Source organism: Pangasianodon hypophthalmus, chromosome 23, assembly GCF_027358585.1.
Source record: "Pangasianodon hypophthalmus isolate fPanHyp1 chromosome 23, fPanHyp1.pri, whole genome shotgun sequence".
NCBI classification, from domain to species: Eukaryota; Metazoa; Chordata; class Actinopteri; order Siluriformes; family Pangasiidae; genus Pangasianodon; species Pangasianodon hypophthalmus.
In genome coordinates, this window is record NC_069732.1 from 11,792,622 (window position 1) to 11,812,383 (window position 19,762).

General features: G+C 39.3%; 2 protein-coding genes across 2 annotated transcripts; one reads left to right on the forward strand and one right to left on the reverse strand.

Moving 5' to 3' along the window:
* The first annotated feature begins 6,730 nt into the window (after nt 1-6,730).
* Nucleotides 6,731-10,735, forward strand: sync (syncoilin, intermediate filament protein). Its single transcript, XM_053228403.1, has 4 exons — nt 6,731-6,883; nt 8,103-8,860; nt 9,534-9,956; nt 10,094-10,735. The coding sequence occupies exons 2-4, from the start codon at nt 8,117-8,119 to the stop codon at nt 10,238-10,240; spliced, it is 1,314 nt and encodes a 437-aa protein (XP_053084378.1). The 5' UTR covers nt 6,731-6,883; nt 8,103-8,116; the 3' UTR covers nt 10,241-10,735.
* A 242-nt stretch (nt 10,736-10,977) lies between these two features.
* Nucleotides 10,978-19,173, reverse strand: rbbp4 (retinoblastoma binding protein 4). The gene is made up of 12 exons (XM_026929910.3): nt 19,016-19,173; nt 18,237-18,384; nt 16,920-17,065; nt 16,632-16,805; nt 15,573-15,688; nt 15,291-15,451; nt 14,777-14,903; nt 14,560-14,637; nt 14,408-14,484; nt 14,243-14,300; nt 12,690-12,800; nt 10,978-11,687 (listed from the first exon to the last, which is right to left on the reverse strand). The coding sequence occupies exons 1-12, from the start codon at nt 19,029-19,031 to the stop codon at nt 11,625-11,627; spliced, it is 1,275 nt and encodes a 424-aa protein (XP_026785711.1). The 5' UTR covers nt 19,032-19,173; the 3' UTR covers nt 10,978-11,624.
* Between the last annotated feature and the right edge of the window lie 589 nt (nt 19,174-19,762).

A 19,762-nucleotide genomic window follows, 5' to 3' on the forward strand; every position in this document is an offset into this window, starting at 1 on the left:
AAAAAAGGATTTCCATTAAGATTTCTTTTTTTTTTTTTTTGCACTTTTGCATGGTGATGTTTTACTGTATTTAGGGTTATCTGTGAATGTTTGTCTTTTTACCACTGTCTGTATTTAATGCATTTCAGTTTGAGCCAAAATTGGAGCAACTGTAATTTCTTGCCCGAGATACAGTCTGATAAATGTTAAGTTCTGGAAGCCAGATTCTCAGACGTTCATAGCAGTTCCACAGCTGTATGTGGACCAGATGAAAGTGGTAACTTGGAACAGCACCGTTTTATCACTCATTTGTTGTCTGGGTTGTGTTATGTTGGTGATCTGTTTAATTAAGGCACCAGGGTATGTTTGTTTACAGTAAGATGGAAGACCGGGTAAATGTTAATGTTATCTTAACAATGTCTCATGCACTCAGGCTAAGCGATTCATAATAAACATCTCTGGTCTCTATTTTTGCACACATGGAAAAACAAGGATCATGGAGATGGATATTTTGGTATCTTCATGACCATCAGTGCAGGCAGTAATGTCTTGCAGAGCAGCACCAGTGTAAAAAGGGTTGGGTTTGAATGAGTACATTATTAATAGTATAGCAGTAGTTAGGAATGCTACTGCAATATATCCAATCAAATCACCTCCTCTTATAAACTAAAAACCAAGTATGAGCAGTGTCATGACATTTTCATATGATGACATGATTAGAGTACACTTACAGATTGTTTATTGATTTTTTTTTTAAAAACTTGGGAGTTGGCTGGCAGAACTTACAGCATATATCTAATCTGAAATCTATATTGTAAAGCCTAAAATTTATAGCCAATACATAGAGCTGCCATTTCTCTTACTCCACCTAAAACACACTGAGTGGAATTAAATTGAGAGACATGTAGTAACTGATGGTCTTTTTTCCCCATTCTTCATGTCCTTATTCTGTGTGACCATTAACATTGGCACAATTCAGAAAACCCTTAATTACCAGGCAGCTGACTGAAAGATAAGGATAGGTTTGATTGTTGTCATTTGCCTCAAAGGCTTCATTATCACTCTCATCATTATTGTTCTTGTGATCCTTTTGACGTGACATTGTTTCTGGGAGTGTCTCAAACAATTGGGTTCATTAGAAACCTGTTCTAGGACCCAGGAGTAAAATGTTAACTCGAGATTTCTTTCTAATGAAAGTTTTGCTTGAAAGATAAAACCATTTCTGAGTCAGAAAGGATTTAAACATTCTGAAATGTTACTGAAACAAGTGATGGAAGGCAAAATAAAGACAGCTTGTAAACATTCATGCAAACCTGGCATGACATTCAGTAAAATTCAGCAAAAGTAAAACCATTTTGTTTTGTTTTGGTCGATACTTTATTAGCTAAAGTATGTCTGGTACAACAAATATGCAAGCCTGTAACATTATAACATGCTTAAAATGAATGCCTGCTGGACGGATGGTTATTTAATATTTGCACAATACACAGTTTGACAACTCTAGCCTAACAAATCCCTGAGATATTTTCCAGAAATATAATGATTAAGTAAACCACTGAACTAGGTGCGTTCTAGCGTAATTTATTCCATATCATTTACATCACACTTACCAGACAAGTGTTTCTTCTAATATATGAAATGTGCCTTAGAGACCTTTACAAGAATCAAGCTTGCAAGCTAATTTGTACAAAATGGATGAACTCAGTGTGATTTCTGAAAAATCAATGTGACCTTCATCATGAGACACATAAACACAGAGATGGAAAGTAATGAACTACATGTTCTCTCGTTACTGTACTTGTACATGGTTCACTGTAAAGTTACATTTTTTAGATAAATTAAATCATAATACTTTTAATCAAGTTTTTAAAAAAATAAAACATTCAACTATGCTACATTTATTTTCGAATTACCGTTAAAGAGTAAAAAAAATAAAAAAATCATGTATTTTATCACGGATGCCATTTAGAAAGATAATATATGCAAATTTGTAATAATTGGATTCAAGACCAATAAAGCAGTTTCCTATCGAAAGTCTACACTTCAGTGCAAAATGTTTAGTCAGCAGTAGCAATGTCTGAGACAGTGGAGACAGATGAGCATCTTTGGCCCAATTTATCAAGTACCTTGAGCTTTAAATGGTTCAAAGGAAACAATGTGTTAATGATCTGCAAATTACCCAAGGAGATATCGGCATTTCACAGCTTAACATACAACCTGCGATAACGTGTACATACAGGGAAACCATTAGTTTAGTGAGCTAGACGAGCTAGCCAGATCATTGGATGTTGTACAGTATGAAATCTCTGTGTTTGGTAGCAGTTGCTTATTGTGTTGACTATATCTGCTGCTACAGCCTATAGGTTATTTGCCTATTATCTTTCATCCATCATTTCTGTAAAAAACAAACATTACAATCTTCACTCAAAGGACATTATTTAACTTGTTCTTCCCCGTGTTAGGTCTGAGCTGGGGAAAAAAGGTTTTAATTTTAATGCCTGAACAACATAGAACAACTTACAGGAACGCTTAAAACTTACTGTGCTCCCTTCACTGGTTGAATTTATGGCACTTGTAAATAACTTTGAGTATAGCCATTTTGGAAGCTGTTTTTGTGATATTTGATTGTAAATTATTATGTAATTTTCTATTTCTGTGTGATTGATTTATTTATTTTCACTAATTCTGGGGGGAGTTTTAAAGTGTTAACTGTTGTTGTGTCTTTAATTGTTGTTGTGGTTTTTTGCTGCCCTCTTGGCCAGGTCACTCTTGTAGAAGAGATATTATCACAATGAGCTTTTTATCCTGGTTAAATAAAGGTTACATACATTGGTAACGCTCAGGTTAATGTGTAAGGGGCATCTTTGTTAGATAGCTACGTAGCTGGAAACATGTTTTAATTAACATGAGCTAGCTAAGTAACCTAGCAAGCTGCTGAACCCCCAACAGCATTTGACTAAGTTAGCTAGCTAGCAAACATTACCTTCGTCTATATACTGCTGATAATCGAGGTGGTGTTCACTTCAGCATAGCTCACTTGATTAGTTAACATAATTGTTCAAAAATGCGTTTCTCAGATATAGAACATTTTTAGATTAGTTGTGTCAATTGAAGAAAAAAACACATAACAAAAATTTTGTAAACACTCAAGTAGCTTTTCGCCAGCAAGTGAAATATGACTACAGCGGCCGTACTTTAGCTCAAGTCAGTGTGTTTGGTATTCTTTTCACCTCGATGATGGTGTCTGAAGTGTAAAATGAGCCAGAAAACAAATGTTGCAAGAACGGAACATGCAGTTCCGTAATAAAATGAACCAAATGACAGAATGAACTTTTTTTTCAGCTGTTTTGTCAAATTAAACTTAAATCCATTAAACCTTCACTCAACACTGGTTTATTATACAGCTGCAGTGTTGCTGCATTCCAGAGAGGTTTTCTTCAACCTGTGTTTCAAAGGAGAAAGAGAAACAAAGAGACAAACAGGGAGATAGAGACAAACAGAGAGAGAGAGAGAGAGAGAGAGAGAGAGATTACAGACTCACACAGATTGGTGTGGATGTAAAGAGAATGAGGAGAAAGGATAGAGCTTCCCAGCCCCTGCACTCATACTTGGGAACAGATTCAGGTGGAATGAGAGAGGCTTTGAGACCACCCGGAGATCTGCTGTGTAAGAGAGGACCCTTCTGAAACAAATGTACATTCCAGAGGAATTCACAGGTCCTTATGACTCAATCTGCATAGATGAGAGCTTGTGGGGGAGAGAATGGGGGACTGCGACTGGGATTTTCTTACACTGCTACGTAGCCTTCACAGTGTGCTCAGGTCTGGGATGTGTAATGAGAAGCGAAACTAAGCAGCGCCTCTCTGTGGTCGTAGCAGAGAAGCACAGTTTGAATGACAGATTAAAATGTGAAAGGAAATGGATCAAAGATGAGACACTGGGGCTTCATTTCACAGAAAAACTATCAATATGCTTAAATATAAGACATCTTTATACTTATATTCTATTATAAAGCTTTTTTATAGAATGAAAATTATATATTAAGGGATTAATAATTATCTAAAGTGTAAAATTATAATTCAGAATAACTGTAACTAACATGAAATGTTTACAAAAAAACTTGACCAAACTAAACTTAAAATTTTTTTTTAATAAGTCTATATTAAAAAATAATAAAATTAAATATTGACCCAATTGCACATTATTAGTAGTAGTAATTAGTAGTAGTAGTAGTAGTAGCAGTATTGTTGTTGATTGTTGAGTTATATTATAATTAATTATTTTTTGTTGATTCAAACCCATAGCCACAGTATATTAGTAAAATGAATGTGTAATGAAACATATAATAATAGCATTAAAATACAACAAACAAACAAACAAGCAAAACATTTTTTCAGACAGCGTAACAGTCTTGGGTAAACAGAAGCTGAGCAGCGCCTCTTTGTGGTCATAATGCAGCACCACACCGCTGGACACCCTGGGAATTTAGGTTGCAGGAAAGCCCCTGGAAGCCAGTGCTCTTTTCCATTCGCTCATGTCCACCTGTTTGACACCCCTCTGTGCAACACAGCTTGTACTTGAAGAAATGTTTCATACATTATTTCTCTTCACATTTTTCTTTCACTACATTTATTTAGATTTCATGAAATACACAACCACTCAAAAGTTAGGACACACAAGATGAATATACAGATGGGTAAAAAAAAATGGCTCTGTTATACTTTCGGACACATTTTGCTGCCAAATCAACCAAAAGTTCTAAGTGATCAACTTTATCTTATGATAAAACATTTCTTTCCTGATGGGAGTGCTCTCTTTTAGGAAGACAATTCCCCATGCACAGGGCTTGATGGCTCCCTCAATAGTGCAATGAATATGTAAATAATGTAAATCATATGCTATGGCCTTCACAGTCACTAGATCACAACCCAATTGAAAACCTGTGGGAGATTTTGGACTGACGTGTTAGACAGCGCTCTTCACCATCATCATCAAAACACCAGTTGAAGGAAACTTTTGGAAGAATGGTGTTTATCAACCCAGTACAGTTACAGAGATTTGTAGAAACTATTCCAAGAAGCATTGAAGCTGTTCTGGTAGCTCGTGCGGGTCCAAGACCTTACTAAGACACTGTTGATTTCTCCTTTAATTTGTCGCCCATCTGTACATGTTCACTGAAGACAAAGCTTGAAATTGCTTCCAAGACAAATATAAAGAGTGAAGTGATTGCCTATGTATAAATTTATTTCTGAATTAAAAAATTTTTATTTATAATTTTCCCAAACAAGTCAATTTAGGAGAAGTACCGAGGGCTCGGTCTATTTGTGAACTTTAAGAAATGCCTCATGGGTGAAGCTCCCTCATGAAGCTGGTTGAGAAGTTCTAGAGAGTGTGAAAAGGTCTGTTGGGGATTTAAAATATAAATTCCATATGTGTATTTCATAGTATGAATGCCTATTATTATTATTATTATTATTATTATTATAAAATAATGCTAATAATAAAAAACAAAACCCGTCTATGTGAAGGCATGTCCATCACTGACCAGTAATATGCATAGAGACTTTTATTAAATGAAAGTTAAATGTTTTGTTTATTACTTTTTTAATTTTATTATTATGTTTAAATGCAGACATTGCATAATTGGGTATAAATGCTACAAAGGGTAATGGTGTTGGTGCTATTATTTATTTATTTATTTAGCTTACCTTGAGTACTCTACAGTCATTCTCACTAATCAGAACAATGACCCTGAAACCTCTCTTAAGAGAATCACAGACAGATCCATATAACCTAATTCTTTGCTGAGCTCTGAAATAAAACAGACTAGAGAAATCATATTATGACAGAGTATGCGTTATATGTATGTCACATACTGCATGCATAGTAAATTACTGTTGAACTAAAAGTTCATTCAACCACTAAGAGAGATAATGATATTATTCTGAAATTTGTAATTATCTTATACTCGGTTTATTTTGATTTCTGTCTAATGCTGGAAATTGCAGTGCTTAAATGGCTTGAGTTTCCAGTATATAAAAGTAAATCATATGGTACACGATTTACTTTTATATATCAAGTGAACAGAGAAATAAAGAGCCAAAGTATCCTTTTCTGTCGTCTGACACGTCGTGTAAAGTACAGTGTCTATTTAGAGTAGCTGTGGCATTGAACAGGCATGGAGGGAATTCAGAACCGTTATTCTTGCTACAAGACATACACTTTGTCTTTGTGGTTCCTCCGGCCTCAGGTTAGCTCCTCAGGTTAGCAATCTGTTTGAGATAGATTTCAGTTATGCTTGATGACAGCCAGGCTTTTAGGCCATGTTGTAATCTAGGTCACTGCGTAGGATCATTCAGGAGTCAAGTCAAAGGCTCGTCAGTGAAGCTTACTTCGTGTTAACAGAGGTAGCACATGATCTTGATGTAGTATTTAGTATAACAGTATGATGTTTTGAACACAGCCACAGATTTGCAGTCAGCTCATCCTTTGATTTTCCCCTGACATCATAGTGTCACATGTATCTGACTGCCCTTTTAGAAATCCCATTTGATACTTCTGCTTTGTCATGAACAATATGCTCCAAATTGCATGTTGACATTTATTTACATAAAATAGTCTTTCTGGAGCCTCATTGGTTTATGTCAGCTGGTCAGGTCCCAGTGGACCTCTTTGGACATGCTCAGCTTAAGATGGGCTCTATGTTTAACTGGCTCATATTTCATCCCTCCTACTGTTTATTCATAAATGTAAACAGAGCCTAAGTTGCCTGGGTGACTCGGCAGTCTGGGAGAAAGAAACCAGATGTCCCGTGTCTCTCCCTTATTTTCTGACTTCTACTGGCTCTTTCTCACTACTTGGATATTGCACTGAGACTGTCGGGGAAAGAAACCTAATGACCGTGGTGAGTACCTGACATTTTAGCTTATTATATGCAAAATACATTTGAAGGAATCTAGGTCACTGTAGTATATAAGTAATTGTGTAGCACTTACACAGTGTACCTGCAGTCATGCAAGATCTTGACGTTTGGTTTTTCGTGGTCATTTTAAGGATGTGAATGAAAGTTTGGCCAATTTCAACCTAGGACAAATTTATTTACACAAATGCTATTACTGTAGATCTGTTTGATAGGTTGTTGATGCATCAGGTAAAAAACAATGGAAGAATTAAAAGTGTACATTTCAGATGTTCCTCATAATAAAGTGATCGTGAGTGGTTGTTTGTGGTGGACTTTGTGCGAGTGTGCCGCTGGTGGAATGTACCCTGCCTGTGCCCATGGCTGGCAGCTGCTCTCTCTGAGGTCCCACTGAGCCTGCCATTGTACCTACTGACCCCATTTACAAGGGACATATTCTCTCAGACCATTTAGGGTATCATAGTCAGTAATATCATATTTTCTCCCAAGGGTACACATGGAAAAAGTGCAGCTATATGCCCTAGAGCTGGAATTGAGGTTCAAGCTGCAGCTTGGCAGTCTTTGGCCAGTGACCACGTGTCACGGGACTATATGGGCCATAGTGAAGAAAACTTCAGCATGCATCATCTATAATTTACCCTCCCAAATAAATGGATGTATATTGTGATAATGGACCATACATAACTGTAGGTAAAATAGCTAAAATTACATTTTAAACATTTTGAAAGATTTTCATCTGAGCTTTACTCAGTACTGCATTTATGTCTGTAGGCTAATCATCAATCAGCTGTTCATTAGGCTTGTGCAGCTGCTGCTAAATGACCCACATGCCTCTCAGATCTTCGATTCCCCTCAACCGTACCTCCTTGAACATGTACCCATAATGCTTCCAAACATTAAGGTTGTTCAACAAGATCTCTCTCATTATTGAGAATCAAGCAGGGAAGGATGCCAAGGGAACAAGTCAAAAATCAAGTTTTCTCATAACAAGTTCAATATGTGTCAAAATTATTTCTTTGGATAATTAATAGTGCTTAGCTTTCTAAAGGGATTTTACTTGGAAAACCTTCTGTTGTAGGGATCTACAATAAGTTCCCAGAGGGACAGACCAAAAATCTTTGTATTTAAGAATGTACCTATATGTAAATGCCTAAATTATGATCTAGCCAATAATTCAGCACACACAAAAAAAATGTATCCACAGGTAACAAGCTGAAAATGGCTGACGAAGATATTGACTTGGAGGAACCCTGTGGGTCTTTTTCTGAGCCCAAGGAAAAACATAATCCATTATTTATTGAGGAAGATGATGAAGACTACTTTGAAGATTGCTTGGAGGAGATAGAGGCTGCCCTTGCTCTTCCTGGTGATTCCATGTCCTATTCACAGAAATGTCAGGAACATTTGAATGCTGAATTTAATGTACTTATGAGACAGATGCTGGCACAGCTAGATGAATTTGAAGCCACCCATGAGACCAAATCTACTCTACCAGCTTTCTTCGCAGAAAGAGAGAACATGTTAGTAACAAATTGCTTCAACGATAGTGGCGAGTATGAAGACTATATTTCAGACACAGCAGAATCTATGGCAGTAGTTGAGCCCGAAGGCGGCACTGTTGAAACAGGACCAGAGCTGTCTGCAACCACGGAGCTAAAGGAGCTGGGGACAACTTTTGAGAGCTGCATTGAGGAGGTGAGCCGACTAGAGCGCAGGAAAGAGGAGCTAGTGCAGGAGCTTTTGGAGCTGGAGAAGCCCATGGAGGAGGAGACTCATGCTTTGAGAAGAGAGCTGGAGGAGGCCCAGAAGCTCCTGTCCAAGGCCAAGCTGCAGAAGCAGAATTTGCTGGATGAGATGCGACTCTTCAAGAGACGCTTGTTTGTTGCTGCCAGGGACTGTGCACAGAGCCAGATGACCTTGGTCATACAGCAGAAAGAAGTGGAGCAGCTAAAGGAAGAACAGGTAGTGTGAAGTGTAAATGTTAGTTCTGCACATATACTATCTCTCTCTCTCTCTCTCTCTCTATATATATATATATATATATATATATATATATAGAGAGAGAGAGAGAGAGAGAGATAGATAGTATATATATATATATATATATATATATACTATCTATCTATCTATCTATCTATATATATATATATATATATATATATATGTATATATATATATATATATATACATACACACACACATACATACAGTATATACAAGCGAATCGTGTGGCAGCAGTGCAATGCAAAAAATCATGCAGATATGGGCCAGCAGCTTTATGCTTAAGGGTTCCCCACAGGGGATAAACTGAAAAATGTTTAAGGGTTGTAGATTTAACATTTATTCTCTAAGGGTATAACTTTCTAATGGGGTTCTATTGGAAACCTTTCTGGTAGGGAAATCATTTCTTGTATGGTTCTACATAGAATCTCTAAGATTTGCTCCTCGGAAAGACAAACCAAAGAACCATTCAGAGTGCTAGATGGATTTTTAAGTGTCCTAGCATACAGTATTCAATTGCACTTAAAATATTGATGTACTTACCTCACACCTAAAAATCTTGAAATATACCATGTTCCCTGTACATTCCATGGCAATCCACTATGTCTAATGCTGCATTGTCCTCTTCAATCAGGATGAGATGAAGGCCTTTGTTGAGAAGTTAATAAAAGTCATTGAACAGCTTCATTCTGAACACCAAAGCCAAGTGCAGGCCCTACAAAATCAGATGGACAACATGACCCAGGAATCCAGCAAGGACAAGACACACTCGTACCTGTCCCAAGGCCGACGTGCATCCCTCGACCTACAGCAGTACCTGCAGGGTGGAATCAAAGCACTGGAGGAGTGGTATGAGCCCAGACTGGTGGCCTTACTAAAGAGACGACAAAGCAGCACTGATGCTTTAATAAAGTACAGGGAGCAGTGCCAAGAGCTGAAAACCCAACTGGGGCCCCTAAAAGAGGAAGAGCAGAGGCTGGGACTAGAGAGGGCCCGACTGGAGGAGCGCATTCATCTGATGGAGAAGCAGAGAAAGGAAAATGTGGAGCAATACCGTGTATGTAGTCGAGTCTATAAACAACATTTTGAATAAGCCTACAGTTATTGATAGGTGTTGAGACAAATATTTCAGTCATACAGCTCCTGAAATTGCATATTATAATGTACTAAGGCCATTTAATTTTTTCCCCCCAGGAAACAATAGACCGTCTAGAAGAGAGCAGCCGAGAACTGAAAACCGAACTTCAGATACAAATAAATAAGATAAAAGAGATGGAGGAACTCAAGAACAATCTGGCCAAGCAACTATACTTCTATAGGCAAGTGTTATCATCCATGTAAAGGAGTTTATTTTCAAATTCTAACACGAAATACCAGATACTGTATGTTGTATTTTTTTTTTATTATACAGAGAGTGTGTAGAGAGACAACAACCTCAGGAGATCCTACTGATGGAAGAGAAAACCTGATCGATGAAGACGAACATTGCCCAACGTTGCACAGTTTGGTATTAGTGACAGAAATTCTTCTTGGTGTTTCTACAGTATGGTCTGATTGTTTAATTCTGAAATGTAAATAATCTCTCATTGCTCTGCCATAATGTTAACAGCATAAACATGCATGTGGGTGCCCTTTATAAATATTCCAAAGCAGGCAGAAGGTAATATGAAATGTACCAGCACCACTCAGCCTCTCTACAATGTCACATCAGCAAGGAATGTGAGATGGAGACTGCCCAGATTTTTATCTGCCCACTTAAACAGAACTCTCTAGATGTACCTGCACTGCTGACAGGGATGTGAGTCAGAGTGGAGGAAATAAAGCTTTTATACACAGTCTGAGTGCTAGTGACTTGTCTTGACCACATGATATGACCGCAAATAAGATGAGACACGAGAGAACATGGACTTATTAGGGCATGACGGTAGACCTCTGAGAACATGCTGTCTGAATGACGCCGAGCAGGTTTAGATAAGCCTCAATAATAAGACGGCTGAAGCACTTTATTATGATCAGTATGAACATACTTAAATAAATCAAAATGTTTGAGCCAAATGGTATAATCATTATTATGGCAGTTCGATGAAAAACAGTTTATTCTCAATGTTCTGTACAACAGTGTGGACATAAAGAAAGACACTGAAAAACACAAAATGATTTTAGAATATTAAAGACAATAACATGACATTAGACCATTGTTGAGGAAAAGTACAAAATTAAGAGTACACAAGTCACCCTGTGGACCCTTGATAACATTTGCTTGAATGACTCCATTTTCAGCCATGTAAAAATAAATCTAAAATAAGTCACCTACTGACATCCACCACAATTTGACCATGGTAATTAAGTACGTGGGCCTAAGCATCTTTTGATTTTAATTTTACATCCTTTTACCCACAACAACGCCTTAGAATGTGAAGGCTATGGGATAAACATTTTAAAAAAAAAAAAAGAAAAAAAAAAAAAAAAAAAAAAAAAAAAGGATGGGAGCTTAATGTGCCATATTGAAAATTAAGAGCAACCAATTTTCCTTAGAAAAATACACTTTTCATATTAAAGAGAAATACTTTGAGTCATTTTTCTCCTTCTCTCAAGAAAACTTCATTTTGAGTATATGAGTGGCTGAAGATGCGACTGATGCAGTTCACCACTTCAGAAAACAGGAAAGAGCATGGTCATGTGAGACAGTGTGGTGTAGTGGAGGCTGAAAGTTCTACATTGTTCTTTATCCCTGAACCTCTGTGTCTGCTGCTCCTTCAGGGTCCTCATCATTGTAGATGTTCTCCGCCTGCAGAAAAACAGTACAAAATGGAATCAGGGATCTGGGCATATGGACACATATAGATACTACAGGAGGCAACAGTAACAGTTTTTTTTCACATTTCCCCTGCACTGACATATGCAAATAGGAACATGCCAGCAATGCATAAGCTCACACTCAATACACAGTGCATGCTATGTTCAAATTTAGCATACCTCGGCCATACCATTGGATGACTATTTAAAAGAAAAGCTGAAAGGCTTTTAAGCTTTGGGGGCATTTTGCTGGCATGGATTGGGCACACTTTTTCCCCTTTAAGAAGAGGGTCACTGCAAATCAATTCAAAGTTTTTCTTACTGATCATGTTTATCCTATGATGAAACATTTATATCCTGATGGGAGTGCTCTCTTCTGGGATGGCCACACCACCACCCACAGGGCCCGTGAGCACACTTAATTATTTGAGGAGTAAGAAAATTATGTACATCATATCTCACGGCCTTCACAGTCACCAGATTTCAATCCTCATCAACAACTGTAGATGATTTTGTACCATCATTCCACCACTATCAAAACACTAGTTGAGTAAATTTTTGGAAGAGTGGTGTTTTTTTTCCTCTAGTACAGCTCCAGAGACTTGGGCAAAGGTGCACTGAAGCTATTCTTGTGGTTCATGGTGTCCCAAAACCCTACCAAGATATTTTATATCGTTTTTTTCCTTTATCACCTATATCTATATACATGAAACTATTCTTGACAAACGGCAGGGGATTTAGCGACAGCAAGAAAGCATATATACAGGCAACTGTTGGCAATTTGACGACCCCCCCTGATGTGTATACACATGAATGTTATCCATCATCATGTAACATAAACGGATGACCAAAATAGCACACACTAATTAATTATCGGCCTGACCGTTTATTTCATTGCGCCATCTCTAAATTTTGGTTTAGTTTCAAACCTTAACAGCTGACACATTTACACTAGCTTTTAAACCAGGTTAATGTGCAGAACATATTTACCCACCATCTGCCAGACTTGCATGATGTTGTCCTCAGACACAGAGCAGATCACCCATGGCTCATTGGGGTTCCAGGAGAAGTCAGAGATCTTGGCTGTGTGCCCACCATGGATGAACTAACACACAAAAAAAAAACAAGTAACTAAGTAACTAACTAAATATATAAAACAAATTTTATATATAATATATACATACACACACACACACACACACACACATATATACACACACATATATATACATACACACACAAGCACACACACACACCAGCCATAATATTAAAAGCACCTGCCTAATATTGTGTAGGTTCACCCTTGTGCCAGCAAAACAGCTCTGACCCGTCAAGGCATGGACTCTACAAGACCTCTGAAGGGGTGCTGTGGTGTCTGGCACCAAGATGTCAGCAGCAGATCCTTTATGTCCTGTAAGCTGTGAGGTGGGGCCTCCATGGATCGGACTTGTTCATCTAGCACATCCCACAGATGCTTGATCGAACTGAGATCTGGGGAATTTGGAGGCCACGTCGACACCCTGAACTCTTTGTCATGTTCCTCAACCCATTCCTGAACAATTTTTGTAGTGTGGCAGGGTGCATTATCCTGCTGAAATAGGCCACTGCCATTATGGAATATCGCTGCTATGAAGGGTGTATTTGGTCTGCAACAATGTTTAGGTAGGTGGAACATGTCACAGTAACATCCACATGAATGCCAGGACTCAAGGTTTCACAGCAGAACATTGCCCAGAGCATCACACTGCCTCCACCGGCTTGCCTTCTTCCCATAGTGCATCCTGGTGCCATCGCCTCCCCAGGTAAGCGATGCACACGCGCCCTGCCATCCACATGATGTAAAAGAAAACGTGACTCATCAGACCAGGCCACCTTCTTCCACTGCTCCATGGTCCAGAGTTCTGATGCTCACGTGCCCATTATAGGTGCTTTCGGCAGTGGACAGGGTCAGCATGGGCAATCTGACAAGTCTGCAGCTATACAGCCCCATACGCAGCAAGTTGCGATGCACTGTGTGTTCAGACACCTTTCTATCACAGCCAGCATTAACTTTTTCAGCAATCTGCGCTCCAGTAGCTCTTCTGTGGGATCGGACCAGATGAGCTAGCCTTCGCTCCCCACACACATCAGTGAGCCTTGGGCACCCATGACCCTGTCGCCAGTTCACCGGTTGTCCTTCCTTGGATCACTTTTGGTAGGTACTAACCACTGCATACCGGGAACACCCCACAACACCTGCTGTTTTGGAGATGCTCTGACCCAGTCGTCTAGCAATCACAATCTGGCCCTCATCAATGTCGCTCATATCCTTACGCTTGCCCATTTTTCCTGCTTCCAACACATCAACTTATATATTATAAGTTGAAGCCTAATATATCCCTTCCCTTGACAGGTGCCATTGTAACAAGATAATGATTTTAATATTATGGCTGATTGGTGCACACACACACACACACACACACATACATACATACACATATATATATATATATACGAATCTATGCAAGCCTGAATAACTAATCAATGATGCAATTTGCAGCTTCTCACCAGTAATTCAGGAGGTCCATCTTCTGCATCTTCTGGTGACTGCTCCTCACCAATTTTACTGCACAAAAATATAATGTATCAGAATGATGGTGTGATCGATTACAGCAAACGTTTTTGTTCTTTGAGGAATCAAGAATGGAGTTAAGAGTAAATCAGGAAATTCACCTGAGGTCCCAGACATTGAGACGTCTGTCTGTTCCACTGGAGGCCAGGATGGTCTCGTTATGAGGTGACCACTGAACCTGTAGGCACATTAAAAGGTCAGGGAAATTTGCACTCAAGATTGAAGCAGCTGAATTTTAACATCATTCCCATACCTGGAATATTTCGTCTTTGTGCGACTCAAAGGAATGCAGCTTCAACTTAAGGTTCCTGAGATCCCACAAGGCAACAGTCTATTAAACAAAGACTTCAAGTTTATGGTGGGATTAAATAAGACCTTCTATTTAAGAATAACATCCGTGAATAAAAAAAAAAATATCAAACATTCTTTACATAGGGATAAGAGACAGGCTCTTCCACTATTGTTCCTACCTTGTCAGCAGATCCAGTAGCCAGGATGAACTCACTGTAAGGATTGAATGAGAGGCAATTGACCTCTGCAGTGTGGGCATCCACTGCATGACTGGGCTTGGATGTGTTGTTGGAGCGTGTATCCCAACTGAGACAGAAAATGTGGATAGATTTGTATTCTCAACCACTGACAAAAAATTCTTTCATAAAAGTCCTATTTTTTCAAGATCCCTATTTATAGCTGGGTGTTTCATGCATCCAGTAAGATTTTAATCAGAAACATTTACACTTGTCATATGTGTGAGCATGAGTGAAATTTGATTTCTGCACACAATATACACATCAGGCTCGTAACAAATATCCTGTGTTAGTTCTTCCAAGTAAAAGACAGTTTGCTTTGAACCTCTGGGATTGCACAGCATTTTTAATTTACCTCAATTCTTAACCTCAACCCTTAAAAAGCCCAGGTGCCAGTGGGGTCCCTGAATCAACTTATGTTGGTAAATGCTTAAATAAATAATCTAAGCTAACTTACATCATCAGCTTCTGGTCATCTGCTACTGATCCAAAGAGCGATTCATGCAGAAGATGCCAGGACACATCCTCCACCACAGCAGTGTGACCAGTGAAAATGGTCTTAGCATCAACTATCTTCCCTTCCTTGGGTACTGTGCTGATGTCCCACAGACAGATCGTCTGAGAAAATAAGAGGAAATCATAAGCGCATTACAATGTGTATAGATTTTCCAATGCAGTGATCTGACCAGCAGTATATTCCACTGTGATAATGAGATAACAGGAATGATCATGATCTTACATGATCATCAGAGGCACTGAGCAGGCAGCCGCTTAGGTTGGGGTTCCAAGATAGACCATAGCCCTCTTTCTGATGTCCTCTCAATCGCAGGTCAGGAGTGCATTCTCCAGAGGGGTCTACAGGGAACAGGCACCAGAGTATACACATATGTAAAAGCATTGACAGATTTCACATAAAGCTCCTGTTAGTCACCACTCTTAAACTAGCACTTAATAATAGACATTTTTTTTTTTTTTGGTCAGTGCTTGTCTATTACCTGCCCAGCAGAGTTTTTGGACTGATGGTATGCCTAGTTTGTGACCTAGCGAGCCAGTATCACAATGTATTTTTGATAGACTTCAAAACACTTTTGTAAATAAGTCTGGAGGGAGTCTGCCAAATGCCATAAATGTAAATGTAGCCAAATATCTTGAAGTTTCTTTACATTATATCAGACTTATACACACTCTGTCCTGTTTACTGGCTGCTGGCTCCTTCTTTCACGCCTAAAGGTGGGGCATGATGACTTTTTATCTGCCTGAGCTGGCGTATGATGCACATGTACAAATTTCCCATCAGAGTTGTGAATTCCAATTACAGGGTTGTCAGGGCGACTTACAGCAGCTCAGCAACACCATATATAGAACATCAATATGCAATAAAAAATTACTACATTGCAGATTTAACAAAAAAATTTTTGACTCAAATTTGTGTTCATGGGTTGCTACAGCAATATGGGAGACACCTGAAAAGCACCCTTTTCTGCTTTCTCAGCTAAAGTAGTCAGATCAAACTGTAAAGGGAGTATCGTTATTCTATGCCAACTCAAACATGCAGTGACATCACAGTTAAACACACATGAGATTTGCATAGCATACAGTAAGGCTACATACCTACATAAAGTAAGTAAATTTAAGAATACCTACAAAAATGTCATTTTTAATACAATCAGCATAAAGCCAAGAGACTCATACAAAATGCTCTAAAACACCAATTTTAATTTCATTAGCACTTTAACAGACTTTGAAATTAGAAAAAAATGGTTACTCTACACAATCATCCCTGAAAAGGTGTTCGTACCTGGTTTGGATGGGTGTTTGGTGTAATCAAAGACTAGCACGTCACTGGTTGGAGTCTTGGTAGCAATGATGCAGGGGTTCTGAGGCATGTAGCGGGCCCGGTTCACTTCTCCTTCATGGTTAATCTTAATCTCAATCTCGATCTTGCCACTCACTGATCCGAAGCCACCAAACTCTGAAAGCAAACAGGATACTCTTCATAAGACAACTTGAAAATATGATCTACACAAGTCCATGCTTATATCAAATACCTAGGAGCTTATCACCAAAATTACATAAACACTCTTACCCCCTTTCTCACTGTCGTAATGTGAGGCATCAAACTGGGCATCGTCATTCGGCAGCTGAACGCTGGCAATGACCAGGTGGTTTTGCTCATCAGAGGTGTGGGTGCCGAGGACCAGCCGGTGGACACTGTAGTCTTTCCCCTCAGGCCTGCAGGGTACAGGACACAAACCCTTTTTTTTTTAATTCCATAGCAGATGCAACCAAGAATAAAACCTTAAAGTAATGCCGCTCAGAAAAAAGGGTGCTGTTACCCCGGCTTGACTGTAATTCTTCTTAAGACATGGATTTTGTCCATACTGTTACAGAACGTAACGAGAACATGAATTTCTACTGCTGTATCCACACTTGTCACTCAGCTTATTTCTGTGACTTTTTACTCACCTACTCTCGCTTCCAAACTGCTATCATTGATCAGTCAGTAATGAAATTCATGTAAGGAAATGTTAGAGAGAAAAGTTGTCAAAAACGTACTGATGTTGATAAGAAAGGCTAATAACTGCAGTCCATTCTCTACTGCAACACTAAACCTGAATCTTAAATATTACGGCTACTGGAAGTAAGATCATTGGCTTAAATGATCACTTAATATTGGCCAGTAACAGTTATCAAAACATAGAGATACCTGTATTCATAAAACAAGTCTAATCAAATACACAAACATTTTAAGCACCAGTATTTGATTACTGAAATCACTACTCGGGTATTCGTTATGCTCTACGTCCACACGAAAAAAAGAAAGCTCTGTACTGACAGATTAATATAAACACACTCTCACTGACAATTTATTAATCCAGTGAGTTTCACTGCTACACTCTGTGACGGAACCGTCACAAAGTTTGACTTTTAACCGACACCTGAGCGCACGCTGCTACTGCATGGCTGAAATATATTGAGCTGATCTCCAGTAAAGTTTTTGCTGTGTGTTTAATATTTTTGTGCATCATTACTCTACATTAAATCTGACAAACACATACGTGCCACCACAGACAATATTAATCCCCACTGGTCAGTAAATATGGTTCTTGTGAAACTGAAGGCACTTTACATCATACCATGATAGACATCGACTCTGTGAATTTAAAACTATACAGTGATAAACTTTTGGCCGTACCGACAGCTAATACCAGGTAGATGAAGTTTATAAAGTAAACTAGATGTCTGCAATGTGTGTTTGTTAGTTTTGTTAACTTTTCGAGGCGTATAAGTATAAGATGTTTCAGGTTTCTGTTATTGCGCTGCTCTTGTCACCTGAAGAAAGTCTGAAGTATAAGATGAGCCTGAGCTTCAGATGAGAGTGTGATGGAGTGTGGTGAAGTACCTGGTGACATCAGGGAGCCACTGTGCAGTGAGACTGGGCCACTCCAGAGCGTGGGTCATCACCAGGTCGTAGAGGAATGGCGTGTTTTTCTTCCATATCTTATACTCTTCATTGATCACCCTCTCCTCAACTGCATCATCAAAAGCAGCTGCAACACAAAGAATGGAAAAACCAGATGCTGAGTGAGCCACATGTGAACTACCAAAGTTTCAACTCAGCCCGCCCACCCACACACACACACACACACTATGCATCTCTCACCATACATCAACAACAGTTCAGAGAAACAGACAGCTTTAAGTTTTATGAATCACATGTGTAAAGAACTCGTACACAAATACTCAAGTGGGATAATTACTTAAAAGGAAAACACAAGCGCTGAAGCAATTTACTGCCATGATTTACTTTACAGCGCATTCTTATAACAAATAAATGTAGCTCAGGCTAGCATGCTAATTCATTCAGATAGCTGCCGCCTACCGCCGGCACTCAACCAGGCCAACCTGTCAACTATTTACAGGAGTCTAACTTTCCTTTCTGGTGTAATTCAAAGTGTATCACACGCCAGTCTACTCCTGCAAATGAAATTCTTTATGAAAAGTTTCAAAACACTGAAGCCATGTCTATAACGTCGTTAGCTATTAATATGGCGGGACGCGGCCTGTGTTGATTCGCAAATGGCTAACAATTAGCAACATTAGCTCAGGCAGTGAAGCAGCTGAATAAACCTCTCAGAATGTAAAACAAACATGCATACAGTTTCCTTAAACAGCGCTCACCTTCTTTATCAGCCATGCCGATTCAGTCAGTCGTAATTACACACCTACTGTCCGATAACCGATCAACACGAACCGAGTGTCCACATTGACGAGTGCAAGATGCTCTTTGTCTCGCGCTGCCGTACACGTTCGCGCCAACTACAGCCGGAACAGCAAAAATGTCCACCAATCAGAGAGCAGCAACCGGGGGACAGCGCGCTCTCCTCCAATCAGAGAGCAGCAACCGGGACAGCGGGCTCTCCTCCAATCAGAGAGCGGCAGCCGGGACAGCGCGCTCTCCTCCAATCAGAGAGCAGCAGCCGGGACAGCGCGCTCTCCTCCAATCAGAGAGCAGCAGCCGGGACAGCGCGCTCTCCTCCAATCAGAGAGCGGCAACCGGGACAGCGCGCTCTCCTCCAATCAGAGAGCGGCAACCGGGACAGCGCGCTCTCCTCCAATCAGAGAGCAGAATAGTATGGCAAGGATATGGTATGTTCCTTTTTCACCGCCTGGTTTTCGCGGCTGTTTGCTTTGTTACAGTGCAGTGACAGGAAGTGTCCGCTCCAGTTCCTTGGCAACAAGATTAGATGATGCAAATTGACTATTACAGATGCTGACATTACTATTTCACAAGTTAATGAAGAACACAGTGATTCCATTCGCATTTGGTTCCCGTTTGGTTATGTTTTGGGAATCATTTCATGATATTCTGAAAATATTTGGCTCTATTTGTTTAACAAAGTCAGTGCTGTTCCCTAAAAGGTTCTG

What these genes read in the sequence shown, in the direction of transcription:
- sync (XM_053228403.1), top strand. Translation starts at nt 8,117, where the DNA reads ATGGCTGACGAAGATATTGACTTGGAGGAACCCTGTGGGTCTTTTTCT. An exon ending in AGCAGCTAAAGGAAGAACAG is followed by an intron (nt 8,861 to 9,533) that starts GTAGTGTGAAGT and finishes CTCTTCAATCAG; the next exon opens with GATGAGATGAAGGCCTTTGT. An exon ending in AAAATGTGGAGCAATACCGT is followed by an intron (nt 9,957 to 10,093) that starts GTATGTAGTCGA and finishes TTTTCCCCCCAG; the next exon opens with GAAACAATAGACCGTCTAGA.
- rbbp4 (XM_026929910.3), bottom strand. An exon ending in CAAACACCCATCCAAACCAG is followed by an intron (nt 15,689 to 16,631) that starts GTACGAACACCT and finishes TGTTCCCTGTAG; the next exon opens with ACCCCTCTGGAGAATGCACT. An exon ending in TCAGTGCCTCTGATGATCAT is followed by an intron (nt 15,452 to 15,572) that starts GTAAGATCATGA and finishes TTATTTTCTCAG; the next exon opens with ACGATCTGTCTGTGGGACAT.